The following is a 21348-nucleotide window of genomic DNA, read 5'->3' on the forward strand; positions in this document are numbered from 1 at the left end:
GAGTACTGCTAAAATACCTTTCTCTGTTACATGTGCTCAGCCAGTCTCAAAAGATCAACAATTTCCCCCTCCCTGCAAAAGGTTTCATTTGGCCTAGAGTGCAGTAGCCAAGGCTGCTTCCTTCCTGCCCAGATACAGGATTTTTAACTATTCACTACAGACCAGGTACTTCAGGTGTCTCTGTGCGTGAAATTTTCCTGCTGCCAGACACAAATCTCCTGGTGCAAAGGACAAGATCCAGCCTGTGATTCAAATTGACCTCTCTTCCAAATCTTGACATTACATTTGAGAGTGAAAGGGAAAGGGAAGAGAAGGGTTAACAGCTGTGTCTGCTGCTGTGCTGTTTTGAGATATCATATAGCTTCTAACCAAGGATGTCAGCATATTTCCTGAAGAGGTGAGTCCCATCTCTTTCCATTTCATAATAGCATGCAACCGTGAAATAACCTAGTATTGTCTTCCCTGCCAACTTTGGCTCTATACTATCATTAAGAGGCATGGAGAAATGCTACTGCTACCTGAAGGGAAATGTTTTTCTACCAAAGCTTCTTCCACCCTGTGCCTCATGGGGACATATAGATTCTTCCACAATCTGACTGAGAAGTGTTTTCTATTTGCCACCATCTCCTCCCCTCCCTTTTCATCAGTCACTACAATCATGCAAAAGCTTTCCCTCACTTGGTCTCTTTTGCTATCTAAACCAAGCTGAGACGGTTCTGATCTAGACTTCGTGGAAATTTCAGTGGAAACCCTGAGACCCTATCCCTGCTCATGGATTCTTCATCTAGGCTGGTGGAAGGTAAGTCTGCCCATACCTGTATACCTTATGTCTCTCCGATAGGTGGCAAAGGATGAGAGTCTAAGTTTGCTCATCACTGCCAGAGACATTATGTTCTGCAAGACAAAAGCTCCATACAGATGAATTCACACAGCCAAGGGGATTAGATCCTTGGCCTAGCATCAGGGAAGTATTATTCCATTTTTACACTATCATCCCAACAGTGATGCAGGATTATTCCTGGAGCTGAGGCACAATGGCTTTTTTTCAGCTCTGTGGGATGTAACTGGTTGCCACCTCAGTCCCTCAGACTTTGGTGGGAGATCTGTCTGCTCCCACCAAAGACCCAGCCTAGGTGTTCTCTTCCCTTCTGTTGTCCTGAGAGGGAGAAGAGCCTGTTCCCAGCAAAAATTCAATGTAAATAAAAGTTAATATCATTCATATTCTTGTAGAAATATTATTCAAAACATCAGCAGTCTACTCAATGTTCCACTTGACTAAGAAAATATTTTTGCTGTATCCTCACTGAAGCGAAAGAGGTAAAGGTTAGCTCATGCTATGGAGACATAATGTTGAATAATAACATAACCAGTGCAGCAGACTGAAGCCTTCCCCAGTTTCAGGGGTCTTCATAAGAGGTGTCTCTTCAGGCTGTTGTATGGACCTTGTTATTCAGCTTGCATGCCAGTGAACTGCAAGGCCCGCTGGGACAGGTAAATGGAAAGCATCCTGCTTCTGTCTCCTCCTGCCTCTCCTGCACAAGCCCATCACTATTCTGACTCAAAGAATCTCTGCTCCTGCTCCCTATGCCCCATGCTCTGAAGCAGCAACATCCCATAACTCAATGCTTCTGGTCTTACGCTGCATTAACTAAGTCATTGGGAAGAACACAGCCCATCAAGCACAGTATAGCCAGCCGGTCGAGGGAAGTGATTGCCTCGCTTCAAGTACTGAGTGCAGTTTGGGGCACCATAGTATAAGAAGGACATAAAGCCATCAGAAAGTGACCAAAGGAAAACCGCAAAGATGGTGAAGGGTCTAGAGGGCAAGACATAAGAGGAGCAGCTGAAGTCCTTTGGTTTGTTCAGCCCCGAGCAGAGCAGGCTGAGGGGAGGCTTCATGGCGGCCTGCAGCTCCCTCACGAGGGGAGCGGAGGGGCAGGCACTGAGCTCTGCTCTCTGGGGACAGCGACAGGACCCGAGGGAACGGCATGGAGCTGGGACAGAGGAGGGTCAGGCTGGGGGCTAGGGAAAGGGTCTGCACCCAGAGGGTGGTCAGGCACTGGGACAGGCTCCCCAGGGCAGTGGTCACAGCACTGAGCCTGAGGGTGTTCAAGAAGCGTTTGGACAATGCTCTCAGATGAATAGTTTGATTTTTGGGTTGCCCTGCATGGAGCCAGGAATTGGTCCCAATGACCTTGTGGGTCCCTTTCAACTCAAGATAGTCTGTGATTCTATGATGTCTGAGGTCTCATAACCTTGTGCATAGCTGCCATCTATTGCTTCCTAACCCAAGGAGACCCAGTTTTGGAAAGCAGTATATTTTCCATGAGAGGAAAGCTATGCCAGTAGTTATAATCCACAGAAGTCTGCTTAGCTGTTTGCTGTGGTTTGACCTTTCCCTCTCTGTGTGACTCCTTTCTATTAATTCACACATGCAGTGAGCTTTGGTAAGAGAACAGACAGGGCAGTGAGCCACAGCTCCTCTTCAGATGCCTTAGACATGTTTGCAGTGTATTGTCACACTGAGCACATTCAAATAAAAAGCAATTGGTGATCAGTTTGATGTTCTGGGGCATAAAGGACAAAGTGACAATAAATTCTGCAGAAGAGATTGGAGGTCCAAAAAACAAGTTACACTGTCTTGTCTTTTTGCATTAGTCTAGGCATCTAGGTATTTCTCCCATTATTCTGACAGCTTGGCAGCCCTGGAGGTGTATGTAAGATGGGACAAAGCCACCCTGGGACATCACTCACAGATTGTCTCACATTCTGGACCTTGATATGACTTACAACAGGAATGCTCCATGCACTCCATAAAATAACAGCAAGGGTACAGAAGAGAGCAGGCTAAAGGATGTGCACAGTGCGATGGCAGTCAGCACTTGGGATTTGTCTCTTGTCACTCAGGCTCTTACTTTCTGATAGCTGGAAAGGACCAGTCTTCGTTGGTTCAGACAGGTGGAACGAGACAGTGAAAGGAGATGTTTGGCTCTGAGCAAGTCCTGCTACCCATTACAAGAAAGTGGTGCAGCCAGAATCCAGGAGGCTCAGCTCTTGGAAGGAGGCACGAGACAGTTTTGTGAGTATCCAGTGGGCCCCTCTTAGATCATTAGAAGTACCTCGTCAATGCTATTAGTGCAGATACTGGGTGAGGTCCCTGGGACGTATTTCAGTCATGTGGTTTTGCCTACTGACTCATGTCCCTAGGGGCACTGCACAGCTCTCATTATTTATTTTTTAAGGACTAAAACAGTGGACAGTTTTTATCTCCATAGGCATGGAAACCACTACACCACTGGCTTTTAGTTTTGAGTGATTACTTGATTTAGGATGCCCCGACACACACGGGCAAAGCAGAGGCAACAGTGGAACAGAGGAACTGAAGAGGACTAAAGCTCCTCTTTTAAGATTGGTTTGGATTACATTCTTGACCACATACTCTGAAGGCAATCATGAAGATCAGGGACCTAAACATTTCTAACATGCTAAACAGATTATTGCTTGGCTTCTTCTATTTGTTTTCACTTCAGTGAAAACACTTCACTTTCACTTCACTTCAAGGCTTTGCTTTCAAGGCTGGAATATATGCCCACATCAGTAATGGAGTTTAATATTAATAAAAAAATAGACTTTGAGGAGGAAAAAATCAGCTGAAAGAAGAAAGACACCTCTGGTTGGCAACAGAGCTCTTGGTACTTAGCTAAAGAAGGACAGTGTTTGTGAGGTTAGTATACCTGATCACGTCTCTCTTTAATAAGGGAAGGCACGGCAGACTGGTGGGACTCTTTGGGCTTAGTGAGCAGCTGCTGCAGGCATTGCCAGTGGGTTCTGGTTACTGGGAACAACTGACAAAAAGGGCACAAACGCCATAAAGTGAAAGCCCTGCAATTACAGCCAGGGAATCACTATAAAGTTAAAAAGTTCCCATCTATGATTAGATCGAAGAATAAATATTAAATAATAATAGTAATAATAATAATAAATGGAAAAAAATAAAAAAAGAACTGCTAAGGTTTAAATGTAATACTAGCAATAACCAGCAGGTTTTAAAGAACTAAGACAGTCTTTGTCCAGCTTCTTAAAAATGAAATTAGTGGTAGGTGTCTCCATGTGGAAATTCTTCTTGGACAAACCAGTATAACTGACATTGAATATACAGCCTTTTACTGAATAGTATCTGCCCTAACTGAATAGTATCATACCTTCCCAGACAGTTCCTTCAGTTTGACAGGCTAATTTTGGAACCAGGTTCTGCTTGCTAATGTTTCTTCATCCTACCCACAAAGGATTCAAAATTTGGGCTAAAATTTGAGCATATTTTGCTCAAGTACACCATTAAACAAACCAAAAGGGCTGCTTGCTGCAGAAACATCAACTGAAATCGAAAGTAAAAGAACAGTACTAAAAAAGTGGAACTGATTTCCCTTTAAATAGGTGTGTCAAGTAGCTCGCTGCATAATTTTTAGTAATATAAGCTTACTCAGTAATAAAGCTCAAAATTGAAAATACTTTGAAAAGAGACTCTCTGTAATGAGACATTAAATAAAAGCAACAGATTATAACAGACAGGCAAAACAGTTACAAAAAGCAGTGTGCTCAACCTGTGATGGATGTGTAAGAAGTTTCATTCACAATCATTGCAGAACTTCAAAGCAAGGCAAATGTAAAGCTTAACTAAAATCTCATGCCAGTCAAAAAAAAAAAAAAAAAAAAGGTTTTGTGCTCACAGTTTTATATATATATATATACACACACTAAGTTAAAAATAAGGAGGTCTCAGGCTCGATTGCCCAGGTGCAGCACGCAGCGTGCCAGCTTCTAACCCTGACATGTCCGGCTCTCTTCTGGATTACATCCAACACAAATAACTGAAGTACTGCAGCAGAGAAATTAGAAGTTGAAAAATTAACCAGGGCTGTACATTTGCTGGTCATTTAAACTTTTTCCATGATAAGAATATCCCATTATTTCTGCAAATGTTTGCTGTATTCCAAACTAATCCCAAGTCTGGCCCTTTCTCTTTGTATTTTTAAGAATAGAGTTTGTTCCTGCTAGATATCATGCATATTAATAAATAAGTGTTTATAGAGATAAACAAGAGAGAGAACTCAACCTTATATTAACTGACATCTCTAGTGTAACCTCCGAAAGCATTAATGTCTCTCTATCTTCAAACTGGACAGAAAAAAAGGAAAATGTAGTAAGCCAGGAGATTGTTATTAGTTATTAGGATTCTGCTTCACTGTACAAAACCTGACATAGAAAAATTACCCACACAGCAGCTAGTTCCCTCTTGAGTTTAATTACAGAATTGCTCGATTGCTTTCACACAAAATATTTCTGTGTCATCAGAAGGGAAGGGAGGCCTGGGCCCTTCCCCAAGCAAATATTTGACTTCTCATTCACAGATGAAAGGGGGAACTGGGAGAGACCGGTGAAAGCCGAGCTTGTCATGTCTCACGGCAAGAAACTAACCCCCAGCCAAGAGACCCTGTGTAAGTCGCACAGCCAGAAGCGGGGGGAGCCACAGCCTGTACTTTTCCCTTTTTAATGTGCTCTGTAGCCAAGAGCTAAGGTATATAAGGTGCTGTAAGAGAGCACAGGGGGGAAATCAGTGGGTGCTGGATGAATACGACCTACTTGGGAAGAGTTGGTGTGGTTTCTGTACAAAGACTTCCAAAGCTGTGCGTTTCTTTGAGAAGTCTGCAAGCAGGAGCGTACTACTTGGTTGGTCTAATCCCCCTGGATTTCTCAAAGCTTTTGAAAAAATCTTTCACCACAGGCTTTCAAAGCATCTAAGCGGTCACGGGATGAGAGACAGCCTGTCATGAATAAATGATTAGCTGAAAACCAGGAAACGGAGGGGAAGGGTAAATGAAGAAAAGCCACAAGTGGAGTATGGCGGGGGTCTGTGCTGGGACCTGTGATGTTTAACATAGTTGTGAGTAGTTCTTTAAAAAGGGTGAGCCAGGAGATTACAGTTTGCTGATGTGGAATTATTTGGGGTCATGAAAGTGATGGAAGGACTGCAGAATGATCTAACACACAGAGCGGCAATAAAATGTCGGAATTTCAGTGTGTGTTTACATAAAAGGGGTGTTTATAGGGGAAAACAATTCCCACCGCACAGACAAAAGGACGGGCTCTCACCTGATCGCTATTGCTCAGCAGCAAAACTTGGGGGTCTTGACAAAAGATGCATAAAATTATAAGGAGCGATTGAAAAACAAAATCTGGTATTAGGAATCATTGGCAAATGAGTGGGAAACAAGACAGAAAGCATCTGGATCTGCCACTCTGCATTTGTGAGCGCTCGCTCTGTTCTAATTCTTCCCTGAGCGTTGGCTTACAGGGCCTGCTCTGGTTCACTTGGGTTTTTACCTCCTGGAGGAGTACAAACCCTCCACAAACGAGGCAGATGAGTTTATTTGGGGAAACGGCACGGGTGCAGGGCGACGGGCCTGACACTAGAGCGCACCTTCCCGACCCTATCGTCTCCCTGCGGGGGGGGAACACACTGGAGGGATGGAGCTTTGAGTCTGAACCACGGGGGCCGCTCTTAAGCTTACATGAATGCGCTCGAAATGCTGGCTGCGAAGTTTTCCAACAGCGGGGTCCGGCTCTGTCGTTGTCACACGGGGCTCTGGGGTCGGGCAGATCGCGGCTCCCGGGCATCCCGCGAAGTAAGCGGGTCACCCTGGGGCGACCTGTACCCGCGCAAAAATTCCTCTCACATCAGCAGTGAGGACCCGGGCGTCACCCCGGGTCGTTATTTTCCTTACTCATAAGTTTAAGGCATAACGGGACAGCCGCCGGCTCGCGGGGAGGGCTCTGCGCGATACCTCTGGAGGTCAGGGCGAGCAGATCACCCTCGCTATCCCGACTAAAATAGGTTATATCTGTGTCGCTCTGCATTTATATCCTCTCCTCGCGCCGTTCTGAGCCAAAAAAAAGTATTTTTTAGCCCGAACTGAGCCGCGCCGTGTCACAGCCCGTATGCAAATGAGCCGCCGGAGCGCCGCTGGGGCTTGTGGGACGGTGGGGCTGGGGAGGGGGCGGGCACCGCACTGAGGCGCGGGGAAGGGATGGGGGGGGGGGAAGCGGCGGAAGGGCGGTGATGTCACGTCCGGGGCTCGCTGGCTGCGTCTCCTCGCTGGGCCCCGCGACAAGATGGCGGACCTGTCGCTGGACGAGCTGATCCGGAAGCGCGGCGTGGCGGGGAAGGGCAGGTAGGCGGCCCCCGCGGCTCCCCGGGGCTGCCCCGCGCCTCCCCCGCGGCTCCCCCGCTCCCCCTGCCGGGCCTCCCGCTCGCGAGGCCGCTGCCCGCCGCGGGGCCGGGCCTTCGGGGGGGGGGCGGCGGCCGGCGCGCGGGGCCCGTCTGTGAGGCGAGGGGGGCTCGGGCGACCGTTGGGACCGTTGGGACCGTTGGGGCTGTTCCTCGCTGAGGAGCGAGAGGCTGGTTCCCGACCCTTCTGGACCTGTGGTACCTCGAGGGCTGCAGAGAGCTGCCAGCGCCTTCCTTCCCGCTGCCCTCCATGTTGGCAGCCGCCTGGTGCAGCTCAGGGCGCGCCGCGGCTCCCTGCGAGCTCCCCCCTCGCTCTCCGTCCTTCCAGGGAGTCTCCCTGCCGAGCAGTAAGCCCTCAAGTTCCCGCACCTCGAATTTCACTTGGCACGCTTAGCTTGCTTTGTAAAATGTCTCAGGTAGCTCGCGTGCCTTCGGGAAGGCTGGGCAAACCCAGCAAACTCGTCTGGTTATATTACATGCTCTTTAGTAATCTAGACAAAATGATAACTGAAAAATCTTCAACTATAAAATATCCCTGCCCACAAAATGCCATTTTTGTGTAATAAATGAGTCAGAGCTCATAGTATTCGAAAGGAAATCAGATGTTTGAGATTCCCTTGCGTTTCAGGTGCCATGGCACAAAGTGCTCAAACTGTTTGTGCTGTTACAGGGTTGTCAGTTCTCTCCAGAGAATAGTTGCTTATTAGGGTAAACAAAGCCTTAGAGAAGGTATAATCTTCAGTACAGAGTTTCCTAACTGATTTCATTATGCATGTTGTTAACAGTCTAATTCTGGCTTAAATGCTGATACACATATTTCTGGTTTTACTTTGACTTTTATGCATATTAAAAGGAACACTCATGAATCCTCTGCAGCACTCTCGCCAACTGCTTTCTGCTTCGCCATGTTAATGTTTTAAAACAGCAAGGGAAGTCTTCTTTGTGGCTGTTGCTTTATGGGTGCATTTACACCTTCATGTTCTTCTGGATATATTTTAATAAATGATCTTGGTAGCAGTCCTGTCTCGTGGAGCTGTGCTTTGGCTGTGCGAGAGAGCAGCTGTAGGATTTCTGAGCTGGGTCACACAGCAGGACCCCAGTCTGAGCTTTCCAGTTTGGGGCGCGGCAAGAACAGAGCCATGGAAGTGGGTGTTGGGTCTCAGGCTGTTTCATCTCTTCTCCACACATCTCTCCTCTGTAAATACACGATGGCGAATTTTGCTAAGATAGGGTTAGATCAGGAAATACTAATAGAAAGCTATATGGAGAATGTGAATTGGATCATCATTTGGATTCATGGCATTAGCCTTTCAGGTACTAAAACAAATTCCAGCTACCTAATTTTAGGCTATGATCCTATGCGTTATGGTTTTGAAAGCAGATGAATGTATAGTACTGTAGCTTATTTGGAATTAAAAAAAAAAAATGACATCAAGAATATTTTCCACTATTATAGCTTTAAAATTGCTTACATTTTTGTCATCTTTACAAAAAAAAAAAAAGCCCAATTAAAAGGGTTTCTTTACAAAAACAAAACCCTAAAACTTTACAAAATACTTGAAGAAAGACCAGTATTAAAAAAATTAGACAGGCTACTTCCTTTTAGGGGACATTTTGGACAAGTAAATCAGACCTGTAATAGGAAGCTAGTTTCTGCTTCACTGCGTAACAGGCTGCTTGGACTATTAGCTTCTGTGCTCAATTTTGCAATGGTGATGATGTACTCGTAAGTGTTCTTACAGCGTTCTTAAGTGTTCCTCAGTTTTGGAGCTAGCAGCTTTGAGCTGAGAATGGTGCCTGTAGTTGTGCACTCTGGAATCCACGCCTCCTACAGTCCCAAAGCTGTGAGCTTGCTGCCCAGATTTCTTGAAATCAGACGTATAGCTCCCCGCTTTCTTTGTTTCAAGGCCCATGATTGTACTACGAGAGATGTTTTAATGGAGCTGCTCAGTCCTAATGCTAGAAAATCTATTTCTGTTTGTCTTCAAAGAGTTCCCCAAAGTACCTAAGTTTTTGATTAATTTTGTTTAAATATAGTTGGTTTTTAGCACAGATGAAGTCAGGCCTTTACTTGAGTTCTTAAATGTGAGCTTAAGGACTTTTGACAAATAGTTCTTTAGCTATTTACAAGCAAAGTAAAATCCAGCATAAAACAGTTTAGGGGCTGTATTCGGACAGGTAACCTGGTCTGTGCAGTAATCGTGAGCTTTTCTAAGCAGTGGCACAGATACTTCTGTGGATACTTGTCCTGGTTTCAGTTAGGACAGAGTTAATTTTCCTCCTAGTAGCTGGTCTGGTGCTGTGTTTTGGCTTAGGATGAGAAGAATGTTGACACCACGCTGATGTTTTAATTGTTGCAGAGCAGTGCTTACACCAAGCCAAGGATGTTTCAATTCTCGCTCTGTCCTGCCAGCGGGCAGGCTGGGGGTGCAGCAGGAGATGGGAGGGGACAGATCCAGGACAGCTGACCCAAACTGGCCCAAGGGGTATTTCATACCATAGGGTGTCATGCTGAACAAGATACAGGGGTGGCTGGCTGGGGTGGGGGGGGGGGACGGCTGCTTGGGGTTAGGCTGGGCATCGGTCAGCGGGTGGTGAGCAATTGCATTGGGCATCACTTATTCCATACACAGTAGTAGTAGTAGTACTATTAGCATCATTATTATTGTTGTTGTTATTGTTATTACTTTCCTGTCTTAATAAACTGTCTTTATCTCAACCCACAGGCTTCGCTTTCCCATTTCTCTCCCCCATCCCAGAGAGGGAGGGGGGAGGGTGAGCAAATGGCTGTGTGGCGTTTAGCTGCCGGCCGGGTTAAGCCACAACAATACAGTATCACACCTTATAATGTCTGAACTTTTTTTTTTTTCAGGCTTAACACGAGGCCAGTATTTGGAGGTGTAAGATCTCGTATTGGGATCCAGCAAAATCTTCTGAGTAGATCGTCACCAGCCGTCAACTTCCAGCGGACGTTTGATGCCCGACAGAAGATCGGCATCACTGATGCCCGGCACAAACTGGGGGTTAAAGATGCTCGGGAAAAACTGGTTCAAAAGGACGCTCGGTTCAAAATAAAAGGGAAGGTGCAGGATGCTCGGGAGATGTTGAATTCCCGTAAGCAGCAAAGTGTTGCTGCTGAAAAGGTGACCAAAGTGGTGGATGCCAGAGAGAAGATCAGTTTAAAAAGGAACACTCCAGCTGCTATCAGCCCAGCTATGGGGACAGTAAATCCAGCCGTGAAAATCACCAAAACGATCCAAGTAGGTCAAGCGAGCCATCTCTGAGCCCCTCGGTTATTCTGCAGCAGTCCAGTGGCAGAGTTGCATGAATATGTTCCCTTGTTTACAACAGTCTGATAGGGCAGGATTCAGTCTTTTTTGTGTCCTTCCAGCTTTTAAGGTCTTGTTGAAGAATCCAAGCTTCCCTTTAAGCTTTTATTTAAACTTTGGGCCCAATAAAGACCAAAGCAGTGCTCCTGTCAGCACTAGAATACTTACCTTGAGCTGTTAAGTAGTCTCTCATCCCCAGCTAAAATGCAAAGAAAACATACACATTTTTTGTTGTTCTTATGCCACTGTTCTTTGCAAGAGACCGTTGATTCTTATTTAACTTCTCAGGCTAGCAGCTCCTGTTGAGCTCCATGTGTTACACGCAGTGAGTAGAGTCAGAAGCTTCCGTTCAGCCCCTCAGGATTGCTGTTTGAGGTGCACTTGCGTTCCTCACCTATTCAGGCACGTTGCAAGGACATAACTCAAGCTCCCAGTCTACCTCTTTTTCTTTCCTGCCTCCTGAAAGTCCTGTGTGCCTGTCTGCACCAGGACATTTGCTGTCCTCATCAGTTTGAAAGCCTGGATGAGTCTTTCTGCTCAGCAGAAAACTGCCCCTTGGCGTCTTCAGATGCCAGGCTGGGAGTGAAAGGCTGGCCTGAGGAAGGATTCTTGTGGCAGTCAGAAGAGCTAATCACAGAGCTATAGAGCGGTCTGTTCAATAGCCTCAAGTTAGCAGGGTAATTAATCCTCATCCTGGCCTTTTCTGCCAAATCACCGTTAGGAGCTGCACATTTGCTAGAAAGTCTAGGAGTTAAATAGCATTTGGAGGCTGGGTACAGCAGCAGCGTGCTCTGACCTGACTGGATTTTATTTTTTTTAATCACTTGGTTTGACCTACAGTGCTTGTTAGCATGTTACCATAAAATGTTGTAGAATGGTGTGGTGACTAAGACCGTAGACAAAACCATGCATGTAAGTGTTACCTTATAACTTGTTTCAATTCTAAATTGCCAGTGGCCCTCCTGTATGTTCCAGTTGTGGGAACAGAATCAAATTGAACTGTCTTTGAACTAGCAAATTGAAACATGAGGGTGCTGTGCTATAAACTGTTTTTCTAGAGAAAATGCAAATTTGAGATCTTTACTGCATTTACTGAGTGCTTTTGTGAGACATTGTTTTCTGTAGTTGACAGCTTCCAGCTTCTTCAAATACCACAGAGGCATTTTTGAGGTAGCTGCGAGTTGCTTTTGGCCACTGATTAGTGAGCTCCGTTCCCTGCGTGTCATGGTTTCCTTGTTTCACAGGCTAACAGACAATATGGCAGGAGGGTCAGGTACACTACCCTGTGCATCACTTTATTCTAGTACAGTTTATTCCAGCTCTAGCATAAAGTGACGTTATTTGCTATGAAATGGAACCAACCAGCTAAATAGTGTTGTGTCCCAACTTGTTGAGCTTAATAGAAATAGATACCTTCTGGTTCTCCGTAACGTGATAGAAGAGGAGCTTTCTTACTGATTTACACCATTCGTGGTTTCGTATTTGCAGCAATAAAAATCTAATCAGTGCTGCTGGAGCTGAAAATAAATCTCTTTCCCACTAAACTTGAACTAAAACTCAAGTAATTTGAATCAAAACTTATCTGTGTGGCCTTGGGTTTTAATTTCTTTGATGAAGTGCAGGTGTCTCATTGTGAACATATCACAGGAGACATAGATGTTGTTTAATATTGCGGTGTAGCATGTTTCCAGAGCAGGAGAATGTCTCATGTAAGTGGTCTCAGGGGATCAATGAACAGCGCCAGGCTCTCCAAATGGCAATCTGGTGGACTGCAATGTTTAACACTTTGGTTCTTTCCCTCTAACCGTAGCAGAAAGCTCCAGTCCCTGGACACTCTCATCCAGCAGGAATGAGGATCAACGTGGTGAACAACCATACACACAAGCAGGTGTGTGCCCACTCTGTGCTCTTCTTAATTTAACCCTTGTTTTTGAGGGGTGGGGTGGGCAACTGAGGGGGCAGGAAGGTGGCCGTGAACGTTGGTGGGTGCAAAGAGAACTCAGGGTAGGAAAGAAGAGAGTTTACAAGGTCTCTGACAGCTTGGCTCTTTGTTCTAGCGCAGTGAGATACCTTCGTGGTAATTGAGGCTTTCATTTAGTCTAACCGAACTTGATTCCTGGTGTGTTACATGAATACAGTGTAGGAATTGCCATTTCTTATTACGAGAACATGTTTTTTTCAGAGACCAAGACCTCTAGCCATAATGTCTTTCCCTAAATGCTTCACTGATACAACGTTGAGTCCAGGTGTTGGGTGCTTTGATTCAGCATCCTGGCAGCCTCTTCACGGAGTGGATGTTGTTACGCAGCGAGGTGGGAGAGGGTGTTACCTTCCTGTGAAACCCCAGCTGTGGGTCCCTGCTGGAAACCTGATGATGAATGATTTTAACTGTTTTTTTTTTGATGTACTGTCAACATTACCATATCAAGCAGGCTTTGTCTGAGGAAAACTCTAGAATCCGTGCTGTCTCTCTTGGGATCAGCTTTATAGGCCTTTGCTGTGGCCCCAGAGCATTTGGCTACCTTACCACCTTGGGCTCTTTCAAAGGAATTATCCTATTACTTACTTTATTTTGTATGTCGGTGTAAACTGTGGTATGAAATATGGGAGAACTGGCACTGACACTACCATGTCATGTTTATTTCATGCCTTGATTATGGTAACTTGAGCTGTTCATGTCTTCGTTGACATGCTGCCCTCACCTATCCCAGGTGCTATCACTTCAGAAAGTGTCTTCATTATTCTGACCTCGTTACCAGATGCCTTGACTCTGTTTCACTGGCTTTAACTCAAATCCATTGTCTTCCTGCCTAGCATTTTTGCTAGTTTTCTGCATGACTCTGTTCTACCATCCCTTTTTCTTCTGTCATAGCATTTCTGTGATTATAACAACCTTCCTGTTCATAAACCAGGATCTTGTTGGCCATGAAAACCCACTTATTTTTCAAGTTGTCATTGCTGATCTCTTCGTTTTTCTTCACCTTCCTACTGAATTAATGGGAAGCTCTTTGGAGTTGTGACTTCCCATGTTCTGGGCAGTTCCATATGCGTATAAACATTTTTCTTAGATATATTATTGCTAAGAGACTATGAAAAACGTTTGGATTGTTGTTAGCCTCAGTATTTTGTGGCAGGGCTATGGGCGTTATGCGGAACTGGGAAGCAAATTCTTCAGTAAGCCTCGCAGTGCGGTGTTTTCTAGTGCCAGACGGGCGTGTGCTGTGCTGAGGAACGTTCAGTTCAGTTGTATTCCACAGGCATCTGCTTCCTTTTACAAAAAATATATGCACAGGCTTCAACTTTAAAGGTAGAAGGGTGCTTAAACATAAACCATCAAGGCTTTATTCTAGTAATGTGGTTTCATCAGCGCTGGTAAGGTCTAGAGAGGAGAGGAATCTGTAGGTGACTGCAGTACACGTAGGGAAATCACATCTCTGGAAAAGAAGTTGGATCTTATGCCGACGTTATGGAATGGGCTTGTATTCTCTCAGCTCTCTGTCCTTTAGATGTGAGGATAAGAGCAAAGTCCAAGTCGTCATGCATTTCCAAACATGCAAACATCATGTTTGCAATCCTAAACGTGAATCCAGTCTGGGTGTGGGTGGAGAGCAGCCCTGAGGAGAAGGACTTGGGGGTGCTGGTTGATGAAAAGCTCAACACAAGCTGGCAACGTGTGCTTACAGCCCAGAAAGCCAACCTTATCCTGGGCTGCATCAAAACAAGCGTGGCCAGCAGGGTGAGGGAGGTGGAGACCCCACCTGAGTGCTGCATTCAGCTCTGGGGCTCCCAACAAAAGGATGTGGACCTGTTAGAGTGGATCTGGAGGAGGGCTACGAAGGTGATCAGAGGGCTGGAGCTCCTAGAGGAGAGAAGGCTCCGGGGAGAGCTCTGGTGGCTACCTTCGAGTACCTAAAGGAGGCCTACAGGAAAGCTGGGAGGGGACTCTTTGACAGGGAGTGTGGTGATAGGGTAAGGGGTAATGGTTTTAAGCTAAAAGAGGGTAGGCTGAGATTAGATATAAGGAAGAAATTCTTTACTGTTGGGGTGGTGAGGCGCTGGAACAGGCTGCCCAGAGAGGTTATGGATTCCCCATCCCTGGAGGTGTCCAAGGCCAGGCTGGATGGGGCTTTGGGCAACCTGCTCTGGTGGGAGGTGTCCCTGCCCAAGGCAGGGGGTTGGAACTGGATGTTCTTTAGGGTCCCTTCCAACCCAAACCATTCCATGTCCATTTCCTCCTGTTACTGCATGTGTTCTGAAGAAGGCTGAAAACAGGAGAAAATCACTTATTTTAGAAATCACGCCTAAAGTAAATCTACCTTCTTGTTAACTATTATCTTGCTTCTTCTCAGGGTCTGTATGACATGGAAGATGATGATGAAAGCGTCTCTCCCCTTCCTAGCAAACAGATGAAAATCACCACCACAAACAGTTTCCTGCACAACGCGGTAAGGGATTATCTGAGCAGTCCCTGCCATGCCATGCTCACATTGGGTGGACGCACAGGCTGTGGCTTTACAGGGCTTATGTTCTTTTAAAGTATGTAAACGGTGCTCTACCCTGAAATGTTTGCTCTGCACCCTGCCCTTCTCTCTGTGTCAGTGCTTCTAGTGTTATTTTTGGGACAGGCTCCCTTTTAGGCTAACTGATTGTATAGGCCTTTTGCAGCCAGAATGTGTGCTTTCTCCCTCGCTGGCAGGCTGCTGTGTGTTAGCTCTCGACTTTCTTCTTGTTGGGAAAGTGCTTTGTACCTGTCTTGTTTGAGCAGGCAAGCAAGGGAAGCTTTCTGCTGCTCCTAGAGACTGGACATCAAAGCAGGAAATCTCTTGCCATACAAAGTCTTAGTTGGCAGCTTGCTGGGGATAAGTTCTAGTTAGATGTAAGAAGGGACTGTGCAGTTCTCGGGACTGGTCAGATTCTGGCAGAGGGACGCGGAGAGGTGAAATCTGTTCTCAGAGGTGCTGAAGTTTGGCTGGCTGAGGCCCTGAGCCAACTTGATGTGTCTTTGAAGTTAGCTCCGTTTCAGACACGGGGGTTGGACGTGGGTTTGTCCTAAATTATTCTTTGGTTTTAAGAGAGCAAATGAGTGCAGCTTCCCCATCACCCAGGCAATCTTCTGCAGTGATAATCGCAGGCTTTTCTCATGTGGGTGTTGAGAATAGAGCTCCAGGCTTCACAGCAGATACTAAGCACAGTTTTTATTCTGGCTTTAGACTTCCTGGGTAGCTCTGAGTAGAAGAGTCAGCTCCAAGTCTTCACGTGGCCTAGCTCTGTGTTTCTGAAGAACTACTACTGTTCGCACTAGGAGAGCTCAGTTTTACTCTAAAGGAGCAATTGTGTACGCTGTGTCAACCACTTGAGAACCTTTGGACAAAAGGTGTTTTCCAAATTCAGATGGCATTGCTAAAGTTTACTTCAGAAAAGTATGAAACTTAAGTGTGTCTAAAAAGTGCTCTTTTGAGGTAAACGTGCCAAAAAAGCCTTCAGTTGATTTTTGCCTCACAGCTGAAAGTCTCCAACACTGCCGTGGTTTTGACACTGGGAAGAACGTGAAGTTCTTAATGCATGCCTGTATTGCTCTCCTGCTCTTGTGCTCGAAAAAACGGGCTTGCTTTTGTCGCCTGCAGCTCTCAAAGATGCTTTCTCTCCTTCTGTAGACTGGGCTGAGTGGCAATAAGTTCTCTCTGTCCAAGACTGTTCCCCTGACTAAAGTGGTCCAGAACGATACGTACACAGCTCCACCTGCACCTCCTTCCCCCATGCGGACAAAGGCCTTGACAAACATGTCCCGGACCTTGGTGACAAAGGAGGAGCCTCCAAAAGAGCCAGCGCCTGTGGAGGTGAGCTCAGGGAAGTGGGGACATGGTCCTTAGAGAAACCTCTGAAACATCTGAAGCTTGCTGTTGGTTGGATTTGTGAGCGGTTTGCTTCTGCCTGCCTCGCACTGCTACCTCTGGGAGTCCTTCAGGCTTGTTCTGATAGCTGCGACCTGTTTCATGAATATTTTAAACCTGTCTGAACATCCTCTTCTCCAGTGTTTGAGAGACTGGGAATTCTCAGGCAGTGCATCTCACTTCTTTTATTTTTCTCTCTGGCATGGGAGGGAGCACATGGTCTTGGAGGAAGCAGGTGGATGTTACCAGGAGATGGCAGTTGTCATTTGGACACCCTTTGGTGGCTTCCATGTCCCTAGGAATATGGTTTTAACATCAGTTTGTGTAGTCTTCTGTCCTCTGCTGCTAGCAAAAAGAACAGGATTCTTCCAAGAGCAGCTTCTTGCTATCGGCAAGTCTCCTCAGGCAATTTGTAGCGAACCTGCCTGGAATTGCTTTGCCAAACTGCCTGGTGCTGGGTACAGATCTTCCCAGGCATATTGATTGAGTTCAGCATGCTCTGGAGAGGCTGCAGCCCTACTTCGGATTTCCAGGCTGATTCTGAATGTAGCTTAGATGTGCTCTTAGAAGGGAGTATGGGCACAACTAGTGAGCATTGCGTATGTGTGCAGATTAAGGTAGTGTTATACTTGGGAACAGGAGAGGAAAAGTTACTTCAGAGAAAAGTCGATATGAAAAAGAGGCTCTTTTTTCATTCTCAGATGAGCTGGGCTTTTCTAAACATTGGTATTCCCATTACAGGCTGCAGTTTTCTTTTATGCATGTGTACAAACTTGCCCAGGCACCCTTTTAGTGACTTTTTTTTGTTTATTTTATTTGCTGTGCTGTCTTTGCTGCATTTCTGACCTTCTGCGTGTAATGTGTTTGTGTCGGTAGCTGGCGTTCAGTCCCTTGGAAGGCACAAAGATGACTGTAAACAACCTGCATCCTCGCGTCACTGAGGAAGACATTGTTGTAAGTGTTGCTTACTGCCAAGCTCTGGGTGAATGAAACTTCCTTCCCCTACCCTACCTCTTTTGATAAATCCCTCTATGGTGAATATGACTGCAAACGTTGAGTGTTCCCTGATTTTGGGGGGGCAGGGTGGGGTGAGCTGTTCACTGTTTTGTTTTGTTTTTTAAATGTATGCTCAAGAAGATGGTAGCAAATCCCATTTCTAGAGACGCCTGACATCACTTAGACTTCATGCTAAGCGATGCTTAGTGTTCTCCTTGAACTTAAAGCCCCCATGCAAATTACCTAGGTCCTTCCATGCTCAGCAGGCAGAGAACAACCCAGGTCTGCATGTACTCCCCCTTACAGTGCTGGCCTTTTGCTTGTGTTAGCTGTATTACTAACGCCCAGTACTTGTTACATAGCAAACACGTTAAGACAAGTGGCAGCAGTCAGGTTCTGCCGTGTGTTTACCAGACGGGAGTGGGGATGTAATTAGGAAACCGAGCCTTTCTTGCTCGTTGTGTCTGTCTGGTTCGCGTGGTGCCTTTGATGTGACCGCGGTCGTGACCAATGCTCTGCCCTTAGGAGTTATTCTGTGTGTGTGGCGCTCTGAAGCGAGCACGACTGGTGCACCCAGGAGTGGCTGAAGTAGTCTTTGTGAAGAAAGAAGATGCAATCACAGCATATAAGAAATACAACAACAGATGCTTAGATGGTAAGTTTGAGCAGGGTTGCACCGAGGATATATAAGTTTACAAAGACTTTTCAGAGTATCTCAGATACTTGTATGCTACTAAGAGGAAAGATGCCAGAAAATTAGTCCAAAAGCTAAATAGTGTAATATGCATGTTGGATATAAGCACAGCTTGTTGGAAATCTTTTCCCAAAAAGAGAATGCTCAGAGATAGAGGCAGGCTTCCAGTGATTCCACTGGTCTCGCTTCCAGATGAAATTTCTGTTACTTCTAATCCAGTGCCAAGAGTTAGATAGCCTTTAGGAAGGCAGTACATGCTTGCAGAGTTTGCAAAGTGCAAGTAAAACTAACATTTGCAGAAGTTTCAGGGCATAGTCGAAGACATTTTGAACGAGACTTGTAAAACAGTGTCAGCTTCTCTATAAGCTTCAAACAATGCACTCCTGGAGCTGGATCTGCCATTTGTTATAGGCTGAAATTAGCTGTTAATGGGAGATTCTCTTGCATATGTGCTGAGGGCTTTCAATCTGTATGTGCTCTCTTGGTGCAATTTTTCCTATTGTACAGAGTGTTTCAGTAACGCTTCTGTCCTTGTAATCTTGCAACAAAAGATGTATCAGCTGTTCCTTCTCGTGTTTCCTCAGCATGTGGAACTTTATTTCTGGGGTCTTTCCTTACTGGGATTCTGAGATAAGGACTCTTTGTTTTTGTTTAGGTCAACCAATGAAGTGCAACCTTCACATGAATGGGAATGTCATCACCTCAGACCAGCCTATATTGCTGTAAGTGTCCCTTTTTGTGGGGGGAAGAACCAAACACATCTCCAGGTTCTGTTTTGAAGAGAATATGAGGGGAAGAAAACTGCTGGAAAATGATTGTCCCCTAAATATTCTCCTCTTGTTTGTGGCTCTTTGCACTGAATGAAGTTCTGACTCTGTAGTGTTCCCAGCCCTGGAAATGAGTTCAAAATGAGTCTGAGATCAGGATGTTCTTGTGTCTGAAAGTATATTTAAAACATTTGGGAATATATGGGATAGGGAAGGAAATGTGGGAAAGGAAGAACACTGAGAACAGCAAACATGGGCATTGTGTTAAATTTTATTTTATAATGAGAGGTTAAATACTGCTTTTAAATCCTGCAGGCGGTTGAGCGATACTCCTTCAGTGAAGAAGGAAGGGGAACCACGCCGGACAAGTGCAAGCACTGCGTCAAATCCCCCAGCTGAGGTGGACCCTGACACCATCTTGAAGGCACTCTTCAAATCCTCAGGGGTCTCCTCCTCTGTGCAGCCCACAGAATTCAAGATCAAACTCTGAGAAGGAGGAGCGAGCAGTGGACTGGAAAACTCAATTAAGTTGGGAATGAGAAAAGTGCAGGAGTGCAGATGTTGTTTGCATTTGCCTGCCTTGAAGTTTTTTTTGTTTTCTATGATCGCTACCTTACTGTACAATAGTGTTCTCCTCTTGTGTGTGTATTTTCTGTTTTCATAGTTGGAGTTTTCTTCCACTATTTTTTTTTCCAAGAGAATAACCTCTCCCTTCTGCCAGTAATATATTACTAAGCATATACCATGTAATTCCCTCCTTTACTCCAAAGCCCTTAGTGGCCATTAAAAGTGCACATAGACTTTGAGGGAAGGGGTGGCAATCTCCTTCTCTTCTGTCCTACCTGTAACTAAAAGGTGCATCCCCTGGATTTTCAACAGGCAACAGCAACACACTGTTTCCAGAATTGCTGCACTGGGTACGAAGTCAGGTGTGGCCACGTACAGGAAGTGCCATCTTGCATCTTTTGACTCGTATGCATTTGGTAGCATACTGCTTCATGCTGACTGCTGGCTATTTTTCTGCTCAGCAGCTGTGACATTGAGAAGTGTGAAAAACTGAGCTTCCCAGCGTGTGTGCCAGCCAATGGAGGCATCGGGCACAAAGGACATAAGCACATGTGCAGCACCCATTGTGCTACAGGAGGGATGCTTCAACTCTGGTAATACATGGAGGCGGGGGGAAAAAACGGCGCTGCCACTTGTACAGTGAACATATTAGCCCTGTAGGGTCAGGCTGAGTTATTCTCTCCTGTGTCGACTGAAAAATAAGAACCAGGATTGTGTTCAGAGCTAGAGGAAATCCTAGTGTTTCATTCCCAGTAGACTGTATTTCGTCTTCCTGCTGATGCAGGGACATCAAGTTTTTTCCTACCTTCTGACCTAACCAGTCTCCTTTTATGAAAAGGAAGGAGCTGGGGCCTTTTTCAGATACTAACACTTAAGAAGCAGTCTTCACTTGCCCTGGAGAAATCACTTTCTCAAGAGGTATGATTTGGGCAATGCTTGGCTGCTGTGCAGGCCTGTTGCTCACAGAAATGGATTTGGAGGATGGTCACTGGGCTTCGTTGCTGCAAGTTTCGGAGGAGAGCGGGCAGCACTGTGTAAGGGACACTTGGAGAGGAGACACTTGGATGGAACTTCAGCCAGTGAGCATCTGTGATGAGCCACAGGCCACTAGGTGGCACTTCCAATACCTCCTTTGGTAGTACAGCATTATCGTCATGCATATTTGAAGTCCCGGTAGCTCCATTTGTTTGTATTAGTTCAAATTGTATTATAAGAGAGGAAAGGATAGAGCCACATTGAGAAGTTGGTTGGGGGTTGAATTTGATCCTTCTAGCTAGGAGATTAACCTAACCCATTCGGCTTAGGTCTGCAGAACTTCAGTGAGCTTTCCGTAATCGGTGTAGGTCCAGATTTTCCAGGTCCCGATTCTTGGTCAGCCCTGTGTTTCTTTTGCTTTCTTGTTCTGTATGAGCTCTATCTAGCTGGTGCAAACCATTCCTTATCTCACTGTATCCCTTTTAGCCATGGAGATAACTGAGAACTTGGCAGGACTTGTTTTTCCAGAGTACTCTCTTTGGTTTGGAAGTCAACGACACCATTTCTGGTAGGGTGCTCTGTTTGAACAGCAGATGTTAGTAGGGGAGGGGACTTAAAACAGCTGTTGTTCCCCTTCCTTAGATCACCCACCAAACACCTGTGTTTTAATAAAAACTGGGGGGAGGGCGGAGAACTGTTAGGGTTGGAGAAGATAATGTATTACCTGTTTCTGAATAAACGTTTGTTATACGGAGAGTGGATTCTAAGCCTTTTTAGATGCTGTGAAGCAACTGAAAGATCAGTAGGTAGAGTTCAATATTGAATCAAGTGTGCTTTTAAAAAA

General features: G+C 45.6%; 2 protein-coding genes and 1 non-coding gene across 6 annotated transcripts in view; 1 reads left to right on the forward strand and 2 right to left on the reverse strand.

Annotated features, from left to right (window-relative positions):
* LOC137849430 (heat shock 70 kDa protein 12A-like) overlaps positions 1-6935 on the reverse strand; it is a 29287-nt gene extending 22352 nt beyond the window's left edge. Inside the window, exon 1 of one of the 2 annotated variants that reach the window (XM_068669034.1) lies at positions 6570-6935. In XM_068669034.1, coding sequence (XP_068525135.1) covers positions 6570-6675 — 106 coding nt within the window. In that variant the 5' untranslated portion in view covers positions 6676-6935. The remainder of the gene's footprint in view (positions 1-6569) is intronic. The other variant, XM_068669035.1, reaches the window with a different exon arrangement.
* LOC137850355 (U12 minor spliceosomal RNA) lies at positions 6651-6799 on the reverse strand. Its single transcript, XR_011092499.1, has one exon. It is a non-coding gene; the product is annotated as a U12 minor spliceosomal RNA (small nuclear RNA).
* Positions 6936-7085: 150 nt separating the features above from the next.
* Positions 7086-21260, forward strand: POLDIP3 (DNA polymerase delta interacting protein 3). Of its 3 annotated transcripts, none has more exons than XM_068669004.1 (9): positions 7086-7229; positions 10158-10545; positions 12425-12502; positions 14964-15059; positions 16269-16451; positions 17382-17459; positions 18027-18156; positions 18851-18917; positions 19278-21260. In XM_068669004.1, the coding sequence occupies exons 1-9, from the start codon at positions 7171-7173 to the stop codon at positions 19450-19452; spliced, it is 1254 nt and encodes a 417-aa protein (XP_068525105.1). In that variant the 5' UTR covers positions 7086-7170; the 3' UTR covers positions 19453-21260. The 3 variants fall into 3 exon arrangements, with proteins under 3 accessions (XP_068525105.1, XP_068525106.1, XP_068525107.1); XM_068669005.1 differs by having other exon boundaries at positions 12428-12502; XM_068669006.1 differs by lacking the exon at positions 16269-16451.
* Positions 21261-21348: the final 88 nt, after the last annotated feature.

The sequence above is a fragment of the Anas acuta genome, chromosome 1 (assembly GCF_963932015.1).
Source record: "Anas acuta chromosome 1, bAnaAcu1.1, whole genome shotgun sequence".
NCBI lineage: Eukaryota > Metazoa > Chordata > Aves > Anseriformes > Anatidae > Anas > Anas acuta.